This window comes from Eucyclogobius newberryi, unplaced genomic scaffold (assembly GCF_026437365.1).
Source record: "Eucyclogobius newberryi isolate DKJ021-1_F unplaced genomic scaffold, fEucNew1.0.hap1 SCAF_11, whole genome shotgun sequence".
Taxonomy (NCBI): domain Eukaryota; kingdom Metazoa; phylum Chordata; class Actinopteri; order Gobiiformes; family Gobiidae; genus Eucyclogobius; species Eucyclogobius newberryi.
Window position 1 is genome coordinate 39,641,727 of NW_027315735.1, and position 18,574 is coordinate 39,660,300.

General features: G+C 48.6%; 2 protein-coding genes across 2 annotated transcripts in view; both read left to right on the plus strand.

Annotated features, from left to right (window-relative positions):
- hgh1 (HGH1 homolog (S. cerevisiae)) overlaps nucleotides 1–2,243 on the plus strand; it is a 50,067-nt gene extending 47,824 nt beyond the window's left edge. Inside the window, exon 10 of the mRNA XM_072440106.1 lies at nucleotides 2,125–2,243. The gene's annotated coding sequence lies outside the window, so the exon portion shown is untranslated. The remainder of the gene's footprint in view (nucleotides 1–2,124) is intronic.
- On the plus strand, nucleotides 2,127–15,223 carry LOC140354851 (monoacylglycerol lipase abhd6-A-like). The gene is made up of 8 exons (XM_072440107.1): nucleotides 2,127–2,248; nucleotides 5,022–5,178; nucleotides 5,263–5,376; nucleotides 5,520–5,646; nucleotides 6,468–6,643; nucleotides 7,029–7,083; nucleotides 12,881–12,981; nucleotides 13,338–15,223. The coding sequence occupies exons 1-8, from the start codon at nucleotides 2,127–2,129 to the stop codon at nucleotides 13,518–13,520; spliced, it is 1,035 nt and encodes a 344-aa protein (XP_072296208.1). The 3' UTR covers nucleotides 13,521–15,223.
- The last annotated feature ends 3,351 nt before the right edge of the window (nucleotides 15,224–18,574 follow it).

An 18,574-nucleotide genomic window follows, 5' to 3' on the forward strand; every position in this document is an offset into this window, starting at 1 on the left:
GACTAAACTAGGTCTAAACCAGGACTAAACCAGGACTAAACCAGGTCTAAACCAGGACTAAACCAGGACTAAACCAGGACTAAACCAGGACTAAACCGGGACCTGCAGCAGGACGTGGACAGGTCGGTGTCTTTTTTATTCTTAAATGATTGACAAAAAAAAAACAGAACAAAGAAGAAGAAAACATTTCATTTAAACTGTAATAGATTCATTCAGATTGTAAAAACATTGAGTGAACAGCTGAAGTGTGACCGGGTCATGAATAAAACTAAATACAAAAACGTGACCGCAGGTGCAAAGGTAAACAGGAAGTGAAACTGCAAAACGCAGGCGCGACTTCCGGTTGTGATCAAAAGGACTAAAATTAAAGTGGGACTATTCGTTTGATTCAAGGCGCAATGTGTCACTTTTCTGCTGTCTCATTGTCTCCATGGAGATGACGCGCTTTTATCTGCGATGTTACACAATACGGCGTTTTATTACAGACGTTATCTATCACCATGGAGACGAGCGAGTGACACAACCGGGCCGAGTGCAGGTCAGAGGTCAAGTGTTAACACGTGTCTTTGAACGTGTTTTTGACGAACGTGACACGCGCAGAAATGTCACTGCAAAATTTACGTCAACTTTCATCCGACAAAACCCGACACACAAATATATTTAGAATGAATTAATTATATTGTCACAAACAAACACAAACTTCAAACACATTATTTATGACTTTAATGCCACACTGCGGAACATCTGCGTGTACATGGGGGCGTGTCCGGTCCATGGGGGCGTGTCCGGTCGGTGGGGCGGAGCCTGGGATTCACTGTTTTTGAATAATACATGCAATCGCACATCCGGGAACGTGTGCAGTGGCAACCGAGTCCGCCATTTTGAAAGGGGCACAACATCACGTCTACTACACATGAAATCCAGGAATTATGAGGCCAAAATGCCAAAAACCTGCGTTCTGTAAGGTCATTGTTCTGTAAGGTCATTGTTCTGTAAAGTCATTGTTCTGTAAAGTCATTGTTATGTAAGGTCATTGTTCTGTAAGGTCATTGTTCTGTAAAGTCATTGTTCTGTAAAGTCATTGTTATGTAAGGTCATTGTTCTGTAAGGTCATTGTTCTGTAAGGTCATTGTTCTGTAAAGTCATTGTTCTGTAAAGTCATTGTTATGTAAGGTCATTGTTCTGTAAGGTCATTGTTCTGTAAGGTCATTGTTATGTAAGGTCATTGTTATGTAAGGTCATTACTCTGTAAGGTCATTGTTCTGTAAGGTCATTGTTCTGTAAAGTCATTGTTCTGTAAAGTCATTGTTATGTAAGGTCATTGTTCTGTAAAGTCATTGTTCTGTAAAGTCATTGTTCTGTAAAGTCATTGCTCTGTAAGGTCATTGTTCTGTTAGGTCATTGTTCTGTAAGGTCATTGTTCTGTAAAGTCATTGTTCTGTAAGGTCATTGTTCTGTAAAGTCATTGTTCTGTAAAGTCATTGTTCTGTTAGGTCATTGTTCTGTAAAGTCATTGCTCTGTAAGGTCATTGCTCTGTAAGGTCATTGTTCTGTTAGGTCATTGTTCTGTAAAGTCATTGTTCTGTAAAGTCATTGTTCTGTAAAGTCATTGCTCTGTAAGGTCATTGCTCTGTAAGGTCATTGTTCTGTTGACTGACCAGAGCTTTGTCGTGTACCTTAGTTTGCCGTTATCGTCTAAAGAATCAAAGTATTCGTAGCTCATCATGAAAATGACGCAGTCGTGTTGGTTTTTATAAATCGCGTGCCCCTTTTAAAATGGCCGCTATGGGGAAGTCCCGGCTGTGACGTCACCGCGAACGCACGTATAGCTCCACTTTCTGAGGCCGTCGTGACTTAATAATGTGACTTAAGTGTATTTGTGTTGTTTGTATTTGTGTTGTTTGTATTTGTGTTGTTTGTATTTGTGTTGTTTGTATTTGTGTTGTTTGTATTTGTGTTGTTTGTATTTGTGTTGTGGACAGAACCAGCGATCACATGACCCATGACCTCTGACCTCTGACACGCAGCGTTCTACCGAGGATTCTGACTGAACTCAAAATACACACCCAGCGTCGTCTCGGTTCACGACGATGTGTTTTTATATTTGTTTGTTTGTTTGTTTAGAGATGGAGGTGGGCGGGGCTAAAGTTGCAATGCTAACAGGAAGTGTGCTTCTGCTACTTCCTGTCGTCTTCTTCGTCACATCCTTCATGTTCTGGCCCGGAATCCTCATCAAGATCTACAATTGGTAAGTCCTGGTTTAGGCCTGGTTTGGACCCGGTTTAGACCCGGTTTAGGCCCGGTTTAGACCCGGTTTAGTCCTGGTTTAGTCCTGGTTTAGTCCTGGTTTAGGCCCGGTTTAGACCCGGTTTAGTCCTGGTTTAGTCCTGGTTTAGTCCTGGTTTAGGCCTGGTTTGGACCCGGTTTAGACCCGGTTTAGACCCGGTTTAGACCCGGTTTAGACCCGGTTTAGTCCCGGTTTAGTCCTGGTCTAGTCCTGGTTTAGTCCTGGTTCAGACCTGGTTTAGTCCTGGTTCAGACCTGGTTTAGTCCTGGTTTAGTCCTGGTTCAGTCCTGGTCTAGTCCTGGTTTAGTCCTGGTTCAGACCTGGTTTAGTCCTGGTTCAGACCTGGTTTAGTCCTGGTTCAGACCTGGTTTAGTCCTGGTTTAGTCCTGGTTCAGTCCTGGTTTAGACCTGGTTCAGACCTGGTTTAGTCCTGGTTCAGACCTGGTTCAGACCTGGTTCAGACCTGGTTTAGACCTGGTTCAGACCTGGTTTAGTCCTGGTTTAGACCTGGTTAAGACCTGGTTTAGACCTGGTTTAGTCCTGGTTCAGACCTGGTTTAGTCCTGGTTTAGTCCTGGTTTAGTCCTGGTTCAGACCTGGTTTAGTCCTGGTTCAGACCTGGTTTAGTCCTGGTTTAGTCCTGGTTTAGTCCTGGTTCAGACCTGGTTTAGTCCTGGTTCAGACCTGGTTCAGACCTGGTTTAGTCCTGGTCTAGTCCTGGTTTAGACCTGGTTTAGTCCTGGTTTAGTCCTGGTTTAGTCCTGGTTCAGACCTGGTTTAGTCCTGGTTCAGACCTGGTTCAGACCTGGTTCAGACCTGGTTTAGTCCTGGTTCAGACCTGGTTCAGACCTGGTTTAGTCCTGGTCTAGTCCTGGTTTAGACCTGGTTTAGTCCTGGTTTAGTCCTGGTTTAGTCCTGGTTCAGACCTGGTTTAGTCCTGGTTTAGTCCTGGTTCAGACCTGGTTTAGTCCTGGTTCAGACCTGGTTCAGACCTGGTTTAGTCCTGGTCTAGTCCTGGTTTAGACCTGGTTTAGTCCTGGTTTAGTCCTGGTTTAGTCCTGGTTCAGACCTGGTTTAGTCCTGGTTCAGACCTGGTTCAGACCTGGTTCAGACCTGGTTTAGTCCTGGTTCAGACCTGGTTTAGTCCTGGTTTAGTCCTGGTTTAGTCCTGGTTCAGACCCGGTTTAGTCCTGGTTCAGACCTGGTTTAGACCTGGTTTAGTCCTGGTTCAGACCTGGTTTAGTCCTGGTTAAGACCTGGTTCAGACCTGGTTTAGTCCTGGTTCAGACCTGGTTCAGACCTGGTTTAGTCCTGGTTCAGTCCTGGTTAAGACCTGGTTTAGACCTGGTTTAGTCCTGGTTAAGACCTGGTTAAGACCTGGTTCAGACCTGGTTTAGTCCTGGTTTAGTCCTGGTTAAGACCTGGTTTAGACCTGGTTTAGTCCTGGTTCAGTCCTGGTTAAGACCTGGTTTAGACCTGGTTTAGACCTGGTTTAGTCCTGGTTAAGACCTGGTTCAGACCTGGTTTAGTCCTGGTTCAGACCTGGTTTAGTCCTGGTTCAGACCTGGTTTAGACCTGGTTCAGACCTGGTTTAGTCCTGGTTCAGACCTGGTTTAGTCCTGGTTTAGTCCTGGTTTAGTCCTGGTTCAGACCTGGTTTAGTCCTGGTTCAGACCTGGTTCAGACCTGGTTCAGACCTGGTTTAGTCCTGGTTTAGTCCTGGTTCAGACCTGGTTTAGTCCTGGTTTAGTCCTGGTTCAGACCTGGTTCAGACCTGGTTTAGTCCTGGTTTAGTCCTGGTTCAGACCTGGTTTAGTCCTGGTTCAGACCTGGTTTAGTCCTGGTTTAGTCCTGGTTTAGTCCTGGTTCAGACCTGGTTTAGTCCTGGTTTAGTCCTGGTTAAGACCTGGTTCAGACCTGGTTAAGACCTGGTTCAGACCTGGTTTAGTCCTGGTTCAGACCTGGTTTAGTCCTGGTTCAGACCTGGTTTAGTCCTGGTTCAGACCTGGTTTAGACCTGGTTTAGACCTGGTTTAGTCCTGGTTCAGAGCTGGTTTAGACCTGGTTTAGTCCTGGTTTAGTCCTGGTTTAGTCCTGGTTCAGACCTGGTTCAGACCTGGTTCAGACCTGGTTTAGTCCTGGTTTAGTCCTGGTTCAGACCTGGTTTAGTCCTGGTTTAGTCCTGGTTTAGTCCTGGTTCAGACCTGGTTTAGTCCTGGTTTAGTCCTGGTTCAGACCTGGTTCAGACCTGGTTTAGTCCTGGTTTAGTCCTGGTTCAGACCTGGTTTAGTCCTGGTTTAGTCCTGGTTTAGTCCTGGTTCAGACCTGGTTCAGACCTGGTTCAGACCTGGTTCAGACCTGGTTTAGTCCTGGTTTAGTCCTGGTTCAGACCTGGTTTAGTCCTGGTTTAGTCCTGGTTTAGTCCTGGTTCAGACCTGGTTTAGTCCTGGTTTAGTCCTGGTTTAGTCCTGGTTCAGACCTGGTTTAGTCCTGGTTCAGACCTGGTTCAGACCTGGTTCAGACCTGGTTTAGTCCTGGTTCAGACCTGGTTCAGACCTGGTTCAGACCTGGTTTAGTCCTGGTTTAGTCCTGGTTCAGACCTGGTTCAGACCTGGTTTAGTCCTGGTTTAGTCCTGGTTCAGACCTGGTTCAGACCTGGTTCAGACCTGGTTTAGTCCTGGTTTAGTCCTGGTTCAGACCTGGTTCAGACCTGGTTCAGACCTGGTCTGTGTCTCAGGTTCTGGAGGAGGAGGTTGGGTCTCTCCGTGAGCTTCTCGTCCGTCGGCTCCTTCAGATTCTGTTATTCTTCTCGTGGAACTCCAGGGGGCGCTCCGTCCCTGCTGCTGCTGCACGGCTTCTCTGCAAACAAAGACATGTGGCTCCCCGTCCTCAAGGTGAGACACAAGTCCTGGACTAGACCTGGTTTAGTCCCGGTTTAGACAGAGCGTGGGAGGGCATCTGACATGTTCTTGTCTCAGTTCTTGCCGCAGCAGTATCATGTGGTGTGTCTGGATTTACCGGGACACGACGGAACCAGCCGCTTCCAAAACGAGGACTACAGCATCAGTGGACAAGTGTCCAGGGTCCACCAGGTCAGTCTGAGGTCCCGGTCTGGTCCAGTCCAGTCCTAGTCCCGGTCCAGTCCCGGTCCAGTCCCGGTCTAGCCCCGGTCTAGTCCCGGTCCAGTCCCGGTCTAGTCCCGGTCTAGTCCCGGTCTAGTCCCGTCTCTCTGTAGTTCGTCCACAGCATCGGTCTGGCTCAGTTCCATCTCGTTGGGACGTCGATGGGAGGAAACTTGGCTGGAGTTTATGCTGCTCGATTCCCTGAAGATCTCTGCTCCGTCTCTCTGGTCTGCCCCGCCGGTGAGTCCTGGTTTAGACCTGGTTTAGACCAGGTTTAGTCCTGGTTTAGTCCTGGTTTAGTCCTGGTTTAGTCCTGGTTTAGTCCTGGTTTAGTCCTGGTTTAGACCTGGTTTAGACCTGGTTTAGTCCTGGTTTAGTCCTGGTTTAGACCTGGTTTAGACCTGGTTTAGTCCTGGTTTAGACCTGGTTTAGACCTGGTTTAGTCCTGGTTTAGTCCTGGTTTAGACCTGGTTTAGACCCGGTTTAGTCCCGGTTTAGACCCGGTTTAGTCCTGGTTTAGTCCTGGTTTAGTCCTGGTTTAGACCTGGTTTAGTCCTGGTTTAGACCTGGTTTAGTCCTGGTTTAGTCCCGGTTTAGACCTGGTTTAGTCCTGGTTTAGACCTGGTTTAGTCCTGGTTTAGACCTGGTTTAGTCCTGGTTTAGACCTGGTTTAGACCCGGTTTAGACCCGGTTTAGTCCTGGTTTAGTCCTGGTTTAGTCCTGGTTTAGACCTGGTTTAGTCCTGGTTTAGACCTGGTTTAGTCCTGGTTTAGTCCCGGTTTAGACCTGGTTTAGTCCTGGTTTAGACCTGGTTTAGTCCTGGTTTAGACCTGGTTTAGTCCTGGTTTAGACCTGGTTTAGACCCGGTTTAGACCCGGTTTAGTCCTGGTTTAGTCCTGGTTTAGACCTGGTTTAGTCCTGGTTTAGACCTGGTTTAGTCCTGGTTTAGACCTGGTTTAGACCCGGTTTAGACCCGGTTTAGTCCTGGTTTAGTCCTGGTTTAGTCCTGGTTTAGACCTGGTTTAGTCCTGGTTTAGACCTGGTTTTTCTCCTGTTTCCAGGTCTGGAACCGCCTGAGGACACAGCCTTTGTGAAGCGCCTCAGGGAGATGGAAGTCCTGAAGAGGCAGGAGCAGGACCTGAGCCAGGCGTCCATCGCTCTGATCCCGAGCTCTGTTCCTCAGCTGCAGGAGATGCTGGACCTGTGCTGCCACAAGCCCCTGAACCTGCCCAGACAGGTGAGTGTGGAGGACACGCCCCCCGGAGGACCCACCCCCTGGAGGACATGCCCCCCGGAGGACACGCCCCCCGGAGGACATGCCCCCCGGAGGACACGCCCCCCGGAGGACATGCCCCCCGGAGGACACACCCCCCGGAGGACACACCCCCTGGAGGACACACCCCCTGGAGGACACACCCCCTGGAGGACACACCCCCCGGAGGACACACCCCCCGGAGGACACACCCCCTGGAGGACACACCCCCTGGAGGACACACCCCCTGGAGGACACACCCCCTGGAGGACACACCCCCCGGAGGACACACCCCCTGGAGGACACACCCCCTGGAGGACACACCCCCTGGAGGACGCTCTCAGAATCAGACGTGTTTTCTCTGTTTCAGATGATGAAAGGACTTCTACAGAACAGAGTTCCACACAATCACTTCTACAGACACTGTGAGTCCGTAACCTTTAACCCCTATAACCTTTAACCCCTTTAACCTTTAACCCCTTTAACCTTTAACCCCTTTAACCTTTAACCCCTATAACCTTTAACCCCTTTTACCTTTAACCCCTTTAACCTTTAACCCCTTTAACCTTTAACCCCTTTAACCTTTAACCCCTTTAAAAACCCCTTAACCTTTAACCCCTTTAACCTTTAACCCCTTTAACCTTTAACCCCTATAACCTTTAACCCCTTTAACCTTTAACCCCTTTAACCCCTTAACCTTTAACCCCTTTAACCTTTAACCCCTTTAACCTTTAACCCCTTTATCCTTTAACCCCTTTAACCCCTATAACCTTTAATAACCCCTTTAACCCCTATAACCTTTAACCCCTTTAACCTTTAACCCCTTTAACCCCTTTAGCCTTTAACCCCTTTAACCTTTAACCCCTATAACCTTTAACCCCTTTAACCCCTATAACCTTTAACCCCTTTAACCTTTAACCCCTTTAACCTTGTACCCCTTTAATCTTGTACCCCTTTAACCTTTAACCCCTTTAACCTTTAACCCCTATAACCTTTAACCCCTTTAACCCCTATAACCTTTAACCCCTTTAACCTTGTACCCCTTTAACCTTTAACCCCTTTAACCTTTAACCCCTATAACCTTTAACCCCTTTATCCTTTAACCCGTTTAACCTTTAACCCCTATGACCTTTAACCCCTATGACCTTTAACCCCTATAACCTTTAACCCCTTTAACCCCTTTAACTTTTAACCCCTTTAACCTTTAACCCCTTTAACCCCTATAACCTTTAACCCCTTTAACCTTGTACCCCTTTAACCCCTATAACCTTTAACCCCTTTAACCCCTATAACCTTTAACCCCTTTAACCTTTAACCCCTTTAACCTTGTACCCCTTTAACCTTTAACCCATTTAACCTTTAACCCCTATAACCTTTAACCCCTATAACCTTTAACCCCTTTATCCTTTAACCCGTTTAACCTTTAACCCCTTTAACCTTTAACCCCTATAACCTTTAACCTTTAACCCCTATAACCTTTAACCCCTTTAACCTTTAACCCCTTTAACCTTGTACCCCTTTAACCTTTAACCCGTTTAACCTTTAACCCCTATAACCTTTAACCCCTTTAACCTTTAACCCCTATAACCTTTAACCCCTTTATCCTTTAACCCCTTTAACCTTTAACCCCTTTAACCTTTAACCCCTTTAACCTTTAACCCCTATAACCTTTAACCCCTTTAACCCCTATAACCTTTAACCCCTTTTACCCTTAACCCCTTTAACCTTTAACCCCTTTAACCTTTAACCCCTATAACCTTTAACCCCTTTTACCTTTAACCCCTTTAACCTTTAACCCCTTTAACCCCTTTAACCTTTAACCCCTTTAACCTTTAACCCCTATAACCTTTAACCCCTATAACCTTTAACCCCTTTAACCTTTAACCCCTATAACCTTTAACCCCTTTAACCTTTAACCCCTTTAACCCCTATAACCTTTAACCCCTTTAACCTTTAACCCCTATAACCTTTAACCCCTTTAACCTTTAACCCCTATAACCTTTAACCCCTATAACCTTTAAACGTTATAGGGGTTAAAGGTTATAGGGGTTAAAGATTAAAGGGGTTAAACCTTTTAAAGATGAGCAGCAACATGTGTTAATAAGTGGAAAACAGCTTTAATTTTTCACCATGAAATCTGGACGGTTCGTTTAACCAATGACAAAAAAAAATCACAAGTTCATTCGGCCGAACCTGAGAAGGCGCCATAGCAACCGCCATAGCAACCGCCATAGCAACCGCCATAGCAACCGCCTCGGTAACCGATGCTTTAAGAGCAGTCGCAAAATCAGTGTCGTCACACGGGAACACACTGTAGCCGAGTGTCATTGTTCTCGTCTGAAATGTGCTAAACAAGAGCAGAATTTTACCTTTTACACAACGAATCTTGCACCGTATGTGTCTGTCTGACTGACGTCGTGTGACGCTGTCTGACTGACGCCGTGTGACGCTGTCTGACTGACGTCGTGTGATGCTGTCTGACTGACGTCGTGTGATGTTGTCTGACTGACGTCGTGTGATGTTGTCTGACTGACGCCGTGTGATGCTGTCTGACTGACGTCGTGTGATGTTGTCTGACTGACGCCGTGTGATGCTGTCTGACTGACGTCGTGTGATGTTGTCTGACTGACGCTATGTGATGCTGTCTGACTGACGCTGTGTGATGCTGTCTGACTGACGCCGTGTGATGCTGTCTGACTGACGCCGTGTGATGCTGTCTGACTGACGCTATGTGATGCTGTCTGACTGACGCTGTGTGATGCTGTCTGACTGACGCCGTGTGATGCTGTCTGACTGACGCCGTGTGATGCTGTCTGACTGACGCCGTGTGATGCTGTCTGACTGACGCCGTGTGATGTTGTCTGACTGACGCCGTGTGATGCTGTCTGACTGACGCCGTGTGATGCTGTCTGACTGACGCCGTGTGATGCTGTCTGACTGACGCTGTGTGATGCTGTCTGACTGACGCTGTGATGCTGTCTGACTGACGCCGTGTGATGCTGTCTGACTGACGCCGTGTGATGCTGTCTGACTGACGCTGTGATGCTGTCTGACTGACGCTGTGTGATGCTGTCTGACTGACGCTGTGATGCTGTCTGACTGACGTTGTGTGATGCTGTCTGACTGACGCTGTGATGCTGTCTGACTGACGCCGTGTGATGCTGTCTGACTGACGCTGTGATGCTGTCTGACTGACGCTGTGTGATGCTGTCTGACTGACGCTGTGATGCTGTCTGACTGACGCCGTGTGATGCTGTCTGACTGACGCTGTGATGCTGTCTGACTGACGCCGTGTGATGCTGTCTGACTGACGCCGTGTGATGCTGTCTGACTGACGCTGTGATGCTGTCTGACTGACGCCGTGTGATGCTGTCTGACTGACGCCGTGTGATGCTGTCTGACTGACGCCGTGTGATGCTGTCTGACTGACGCCGTGTGATGCTGTCTGACTGACGCCGTGTGATGCTGTCTGACTGACGCCGTGTGATGTTGTCTGACTGACGCCGTGTGATGCTGTCTGACTGACGCCGTGTGATGCTGTCTGACTGACGCTGTGATGCTGTCTGACTGACGCTGTGTGATGCTGTCTGACTGGCGCTGTGATGCTGTCTGACTGACGCCGTGTGATGCTGTCTGACTGACGCTGTGATGCTGTCTGACTGACGCCGTGTGATGCTGTCTGACTGACGCTGTGATGCTGTCTGACTGACGCCGTGTGATGCTGTCTGACTGACGCTGTGATGCTGTCTGACTGACGCCGTGTGATGCTGTCTGACTGACGCCGTGTGATGCTGTCTGACTGACGCCGTGTGATGCTGTCTGACTGACGCCGTGTGATGCTGTCTGACTGACGCCGTGTGATGCTGTCTGACTGACGCTGTGTGATGCTGTCTGACTGACGCTGTGTGATGCTGTCTGACTGACGCTGTGATGCTGTCTGACTGACGCCGTGTGATGCTGTCTGACTGACGCCGTGTGATGCTGTCTGACTGACGCCGTGTGATGCTGTCTGACTGACGCCGTGTGATGCTGTCTGACTGACGCTGTGATGCTGTCTGACTGACGCCGTATGTGTCTGTCTGACTGACGCTGTGATGCTGTCTGACTGACGCCGTATGTGTCTGTCTGACTGACGCTGTGTGATGCTGTCTGACTGACGCTGTGATGCTGTCTGACTGACGCTGTGTGATGCTGTCTGACTGACGCTGTGATGCTGTCTGACTGACGCCGTGTGATGCTGTCTGACTGACGCCGTGTGATGCTGTCTGACTGACGCTGTGTGATGCTGTCTGACTGACGCTGTGATGCTGTCTGACTGACGCCATGTGATGCTGTCTGACTGACGCTGTGTGATGCTGTCTGACTGACGCTGTGTGATGCTGTCTGACTGACGCTGTGATGCTGTCTGACTGACGCCGTGTGATGCTGTCTGACTGACGCTGTGATGCTGTCTGACTGACGCTGTGTGATGCTGTCTGACTGACGCCGTGTGATGCTGTCTGACTGACGCCGTGTGATGCTGTCTGACTGACGCGTGTGATGCTGTCTGACTGAGGCGTGTGATGTTGTCTGACTGACGCTGTGTGATGCTGTCTGACTGACGCTGTGATGCTGTCTGACTGACGCCGTGTGATGCTGTCTGACTGACGCCGTGTGATGCTGTCTGACTGACGCGTGTGATGCTGTCTGACTGACGCCGTGTGATGCTGTCTGACTGAGGCGTGTGATGTTGTCTGACTGACGCCGTGTGATGCTGTCTGACTGACGCTGTGATGCTGTCTGACTGACGCCGTGTGATGCTGTCTGACTGAGGCGTGTGATGCTGTCTGTCTGACGCTGTGATGTTGTCTGACTGAGGCGTGTGATGCTGTCTGACTGACGCTGTGATGCTGCCTGACTGACGCTGTGATGTTTTCTGACTGAGGCGTGTGATGCTGTCTGACTGACGCTGTGATGCTGCCTGACTGACGCCGTGTGATGTTGTCTGACTGAGGCGTGTGATGCTGCCTGACTGACGCCGTGTGATGTTGTCTGACTGAGGCGTGTGATGCTGTCTGACTGACGCTGTGATGCTGCCTGACTGACGCCGTGTGATGTTGTCTGACTGAGGCGCGTGATGTTGTCTGACTGACGCTGTGATGTTGTCTGACTGAGGCGTGTGATGCTGTCTGACTGACGCTGTGATGCTGCCTGACTGACGCTGTGATGCTGTCTGACTGACGCCGTGTGATGTTGTCTGACTGACGCTGTGATGCTGTCTGACTGACGCCGTGTGATGCTGTCTGACTGAGGCTGTGATGTTGTCTGACTGAGGCGCGTGATGCTGTCTGACTGACGCTGTGATGCTGTCTGAGCTGCAGCTTCAGAGCTTTAGTCCTTTAGTGCTTTAATCGCTCGACCACAATTTCATTCATCAATGAACTATTTTGATGAGATTTAAATGTTTGACATCAGCAGAAAAGAGTAAGTTCTCTTCAGATTTGGGGGTGAAATGTGAGATCACGTGATCTCACCACGTGATCTCACCACGTGATCTCACCACGTGATCTCACCACGTGATCTCACCACGTGATCTCACCACGTGATCTCACCACGTGATCTCACCACGTGATCTCACCACGTGATCTCACCACGTGATCTCACGCTCTTGTCTGTGTCAGATCCAGATACTCAATAGAATCATTTGTGCTCGAGTAAAAGTCAAGGATTTTAGTTCAGTTTATTACAAAATAAAGTTAAGTTAAACCGGCCTAAGCCCCAGTTATTTTATAACTTGGTTTACGGGTTACTTTATTATTATTTTTTTATAATAATTTACTTTATTTATATTGTATAAATCAATAATCTAGGTGCGGCGGATCCGTAAACCAAGTCATAAAATAACTGTGGCCTAATTTAAACAGGTGAGAATAATAATTTAAAAAATAATAATAATAATGTAAAAAGGAGCAGTTTGTCCACTAGGTGGCAGACGACTACTATTACACTAATACTACTACTATTACACTAATACTACTACTATTACACTAATACTACTACTATTACACTAGTACTACTACTATTACACTAATACTACTATTACACTAATACTACTACTATTACACTAATACTACTACTATTACACTAATACTACTACTATTACACTAGTACTACTACTATTACACTAATACTGTCTCTAGTTCCACTTGAGTCCTGACCTTCTTCTTCATGTGTTGGTCTCAGTGTTCGAGAGCATCAGTCATGAAGAATCTAGACACTCGCTTCAGAAGAACCTGCTCCACATCACAGTCCCAGTCCATGTGGTCTGGGGCCAGCAAGACCAGGTCTGGACCGGACTATAACAGGGACCGAACCAGGACTAAACCTGGTCTAAACCTGGTCTAAACCAGGACTAAACCTGGTCTAAACCTGGTCTAAACCAGGACTAAACCTGGTCTAAACCTGGTCTAAACCTGGTCTAAACCAGGACTAAACCAGGTCTAAACCAGGACTAAACCAGGACTAAACCAGGACTAAACCAGGTCTAAACCAGGTCTAAACCAGGACTAAACCAGGACTAAACCAGGACTAAACCAGGACTAAACCAGGTCTAAACCAGGACTAAACCAGGTCTAAACCAGGACTAAACCAGGACTAAACCAGGACTAAACCAGGTCTAAACCCGGTCTTCTTCCCTCAGGTGCTTCATGTCTCTGGGGCCTCTGTGATTGCTGCTGCTCTTCCTCACAGCCAGGTGGCGCTGCTGGAGGACTGCGGTCACTCTGTGGCTCTGGAGCGTCCTCGTAAACTCGCCACGCTCATCTGCAACTTCCTGTCTGCACAGGAAGTGACCAACGGCGACGCCCACAAGAAGAACTCCTGAGGAACGTCTTTCACAAACGCAGAAGGATCATTTTAGTGTTTTATTTTCATCTGATTTAACTGATGTAGTTCCTCATTTCTCCAGCAGGGGTCCACAGGGTTTAAAAGGTTTGACCCTTGACCTCTTGTGTCCTAGGCTCATTCTCTTTAGCGCCCTCTAGTGTAAAGAATAGTCCTGTTCTAGACCTGGAATGGTCCTGTTCCAGACCCGGAATGGTCCTGTTCTAGACCCGGAATGGTCCTGTTCTAGACCAGGAATGGTCCTGTTCTAGACCCGGAATGGTCCTGTTCTAGACCAGGAATAGTCCTGTTCTAGACCCGGAATGGTCCTGTTCTAGACCAGGAATGGTCCTGTTCCAGACCTGGAATAGTCCTGTTCTAGACCCGGAATAGTCCTGTTCTAGACCAGGAATGGTCCTGTTCCAGACCCGGAATGGTCCTGTTCTAGACCAGGAATGGTCCTGTTCTAGACCCGGAATGGTCCTGTTCTAGACCCGGAATAGTCCTGTTCCAGACCAGGAATGGTCCTGTTCCAGACCTGGAATGGTGCTGTTCTAGACCAGGAATGGTCCTGTTCTAGACCCGGAATGGTCCTGTTCTAGACCCGGAATAGTCCTGTTCTAGACCCGGAATAGTCTTGTTGTAGAACCGGTTTAGGTCCGGTTCCAGACCCGGTTTGGATCCGGTTCCAGACCCGGTTTAGGTCCATTTCTAGACCCGGTCTAGATCCGGTTCTAGACCCGGTGCAGGTCCTGTTCTAGACCCGGTTCAGGTCCTGTTCTAGTCCCGGTTCAGGTCCTGTTCTAGACCCGGTCCTGTTCTAGACCCGGTCTAGAGCCGGTTCTAGACCCGGTTTAGGTCCTGTTCTAGACCCGGTTCAGGTCCTGTTCTAGACCCGGTCTAGATCCGGTTCTAGACCCGGTCTAGATCCGGTTTCTTGACCTGGTTTAGGTCCTGTTCTAGACCCGGTTCAGGTCCTGTTCTAGACCCGGTCTAGATCCGGTTCTAGACCTGGTCTTTATCCGGTTCCAGACCCGGTCTAGATCCGGTTCTACTGGGAGGAAACACTGAGTTAAAGACGACATTAAATTGACTGTGAGAGTCACATTCATGACTGAACATTCTTCATGGAGAGTTCAGTTTAATGTCGCACTGAATGTCTCTGCTGCTCGTGACCCCTGAACATTCCTGAACATTTGAAGCTGAATAAAACACTGAACTGTGAGATATATTTATAACTTTAATATAAATCGTTACAATAAAACAAATGATAAACTACTAAACGAAGCTCCTCTAGAATTCATCTCTTTAAAGTCGTTAAGTCGTTAATACTGGAGATCGACACGATCCGCTCCATCGTACTCCGTGACCCCGCCTCCTCTGGAAATACTCCCACATAAAACTTTAAACACACGGCCCAGAGCGTCGCCCTCATGAGGCCAGAGCAGCGTTCTCTCTGGACAGGAACCACACTTTAGGAAACTGTGAAAGCCGGAATCTCAGATCAGATCGTTCCAAACTCATCACACAAGAAAAAACACAATTCCAAATTCAACTGGAAAAAAATGTTTTCAATTCAGCAAAAAAGAACATCATGAATATTTGGTAAATCTGCTCCAGCACAAAAAGAAACATTCTTCATTCATCAACGTATAAAGCAGAGCTGCTCACGCCCCCCAGGAAGAACCCCCCCCCACTCTGTATATCATATACATGATTATAATATCATATGATTATAATATCATATATATGATTATAATATCATATATATGATTATAATATCATATGATTATAATATCATATACATGATTATAATATATACATGATTATAATATCATATATATGATTATAATATCATATGATTATAATATCATATACATGATTATAATATATACATGATTATAATATCATATATATGATTATAATATCATATGATTATAATATCATATACATGATTATAATATTATATACATGATTATAATATCATATTTATGATTATAATATTATTATTAGTAGAGGGGGAGGATATTTAAATGGATTCTGGTTGCACAGGTGAGGGTGATTTTGATGGAAGCAAATAAAGAAGAGACACAAACGTACTTTTGGTCTGATTATTTGAACTTCTACATTGGTGACCCTGACGTGGGAATGATGTCAGTTGGGAGCTCTTCCGCGGCCGCTGTCCCGTCTGCGACAGCTATTTTTGCGGCTACTATTAAGCTCCCGGAGTTTTGGCAACACGACCCAGAGCCCTGGTTCCATCATGTTGAGGCGCAGTTCCAGTTACGAGGCATCACTGCCGACGAGACAAAGTATTTTCACGTTGTTTCGGTGTTGGATTCTGCCACTACTCGCAGGCTGATGGGACTGCTCCGTGCCCCGCCGCATGGTAACAAGTATGAGGCGCTGAAGACGCAGTTACTACGTTTGTACAGCTGTCTGACCTGGAGCGAGCCGATCGCCTGCTGTCGAGGTCTGGTTTAGGTGACAGTAAACCTTCAGAACTCATGGAGAACATGTTGGCCTTGCTGGGACCCGGTGATGCATCTTTTCTATTCACCCACCTGTTCCTGCGCCCCGCCCTGGCCTCCCGTGCGCCCCGCCCTGGCCTCCCGTGCGCCCCGCCCTGGCCTCCCGTGCGCCCCGCCCTGGCCTCCCGTGCGCCCCGCCCTGGCCTCCCGTGCGCCCCGCCCTGGCCTCCCGTGCGCCCCGCCCTGGCCTCCTCGGAGCTCGTGAACAGTGAGGATTACCGGGGTTTGGCGGAAGAAGCAGATAAACTCTGGCTGGCGTCCCGTCACTACTCCGCCGTGCACGCGCTGCTGCCAGGTGAGCCGATGGACCCGGGGGCTGTGGACGTCGCGGCGGTCACGGAGCGTCAGCGGAGGGAGCGCCCGCTGTGCTTCTATCATGGGCGTTTTGGAGTGAAAGCTCGGCGCTGCATTCCGCCGTGCTCCTTTCAGCTGCAGGGAAACGAGAGAGCCGGTGCACACTCGCAGCTTCGTGCATCGGCTCATCAGACAAGCTGCTTTTCGTTGAGGACGGCATGTCAGGGAGACGTTTCCTGGTGGATTCAGGGGCGCAGCGCAGCATCGTTCCCGCCTCCTCTGCTGACACTTTGGGACCTGGACAGGGGCCTTCGTTGGATGCGGCCAACGGGACCTCCATCCGCACCTTCGGCACCAGGTTCATTTCTGTTTGTTTTAATGGACATGTGTTCAGCTGGGACTTCGTAGTTGCTTCTGTTACAGTTCCCATTATTGGTGCAGATTTTTTGTGTGCTTATAGACTTTTAGTGGATGTTGCTAATAGGTGTCTGATTGACGCTGTATCATTTAGTTCTTATCCATGTACGCTTGGGGGGACTGGACCGCTCCTCGCTAACATGCTAGCAGCAGGGGATACATACCAGCGACTTTTAGCAGAGTTTCCTGCTCTAACTGTCCCTACATTTTCTGCTGCTGTAGCTAAACATGGGGTGGAGCATTATATTACCACAGAGGGCCCGCCGGTTTTTGCTCGGGCACGCCGTTTGGATGCGGCTAAGCTCGTAATAGCCAAAAAGGAGTTTGCGAATATGGAGCGGCTCGGCATTGTGCGCCGCTCTAACAGCCCCTGGGCCTCCCCTTTGCACATGGTTCCTAAGTCCGACGGTGGGTGGCGACCATGTGGGGATTTTCGACGCCTCAACAACGCCACCACTAACGACAGATACCCAGTCCCGCACATTCAGGATTTTTCTGTGCATTTGGCGGGTGCTGTTGTTTTTTCAAAAGCAGATCTGGTGAGAGGTTATCACCAGGTCCCAGTTCATCCTCAAGATGTGCCCAAGACAGCGGTGATTATTTGAGTTTCTGAGGATGCCGTTCGGGCTGAACGGTGCTGCACAGACGTTTCAGCGGCTTATGGACTCTGTGTTACGTGAAATGCCTTTTCTGTTTGTCTATCTTGAGGACATTCTAGTAGCCAGTCCCACAGCGGAGGTGCACAGGTCACACCTCCGCCTGCTGTTTGAGCGCCTTACTAAACATGGATTGATTGTGAACCCGGCGAAATGTCAGTTTGGATTATCGGAGATTGAATTTATGGGCCACCGTGTGACGCCTCATGGGGCTGTTCCACTGCCTACTAAAACGGAAACTATCTCAGCCTTTCCGTGTCCCCGTTCAGTGAAACCCCTGCAGGAGTTTTTGGGTATGGTAAACTTTTATAACCGCTTTATTCCGCGGGCTCCACATAATGCACCCTTTGTACGAAGCACTCAGGGGCAAGAAGGGTAATCAGGAGATCGAGTGGACCCCAGAGAGGCTGCAGGCTTTTGACAGAGCTAAGACTGCACTGGCTGACGCCGCCTTGTTGGCCCATCCCGACCCAGCAGCACCCCTCGCCCTGACTACAGATGCATCGGATTATGCTGTAGGAGCGGTTTGTGAACAGTGGGTTAATGGAGCCTGGCAGCCCCTGGCCTTCTTCAGTAAGAAGCCGCGTGACTCTGAGAGGAAGTACAGTACGTTTGACAGAGAGCTCCTGGCACTTTTTCTAGCCACCCGACATTTTAGGTTCCTTTTGGAAGGTCGGGGCTTTACTGTGTTTGTGGATCACAAGCCCCTAACATTTGCCATGGCCAAGGTTTCTGAACCGTGGTCAGCGCGGCAACAGCGGCAGCTTTCCGCTATTTCGGAATTTACCACGGACATCCAACACTTGCCCGGGAAAGATCATTTTGTGGCCGACTGTCTCTCTCGAGCTCGGATTGGGGCTGTACATTTGGGGGTGGACTATGCCGCTATGGCAGCAGATCAGCTTACGGACGCAGAAATTAAAACATTGCGTACAGCTACGGAGTGTAGTTTGACTTTGGATGATGTTACTTTTCACGACAGTGGTGCAACCCTTCTCTGCGATGTGTCGACAGGCAAACCGCGGCCTTTGGTTCCTGTCAGCTGGCGTCAACGGATTTCTGATGCTGTTCATTCCTTGTCTCACCCCGGGGTTAAGGCCTCAGTGAAACTGGTGGGGGCAAAGTTTGTGTGGCCTGGCCTCCGTAAGGATGTTAAG

Excerpts from the sequence above, each read along its gene's own strand:
- LOC140354851 (XM_072440107.1), top strand. The coding sequence starts at position 2,127 with ATGGAGGTGGGCGGGGCTAAAGTTGCAATGCTAACAGGAAGTGTGCTT. Across the intron at positions 2,249-5,021 it reads CTCATCAAGATCTACAATTG|GTTCTGGAGGAGGAGGTTGG; the intron begins GTAAGTCCTGGT and ends TCTGTGTCTCAG. Across the intron at positions 12,982-13,337 it reads TCTGGGGCCAGCAAGACCAG|GTGCTTCATGTCTCTGGGGC; the intron begins GTCTGGACCGGA and ends TTCTTCCCTCAG.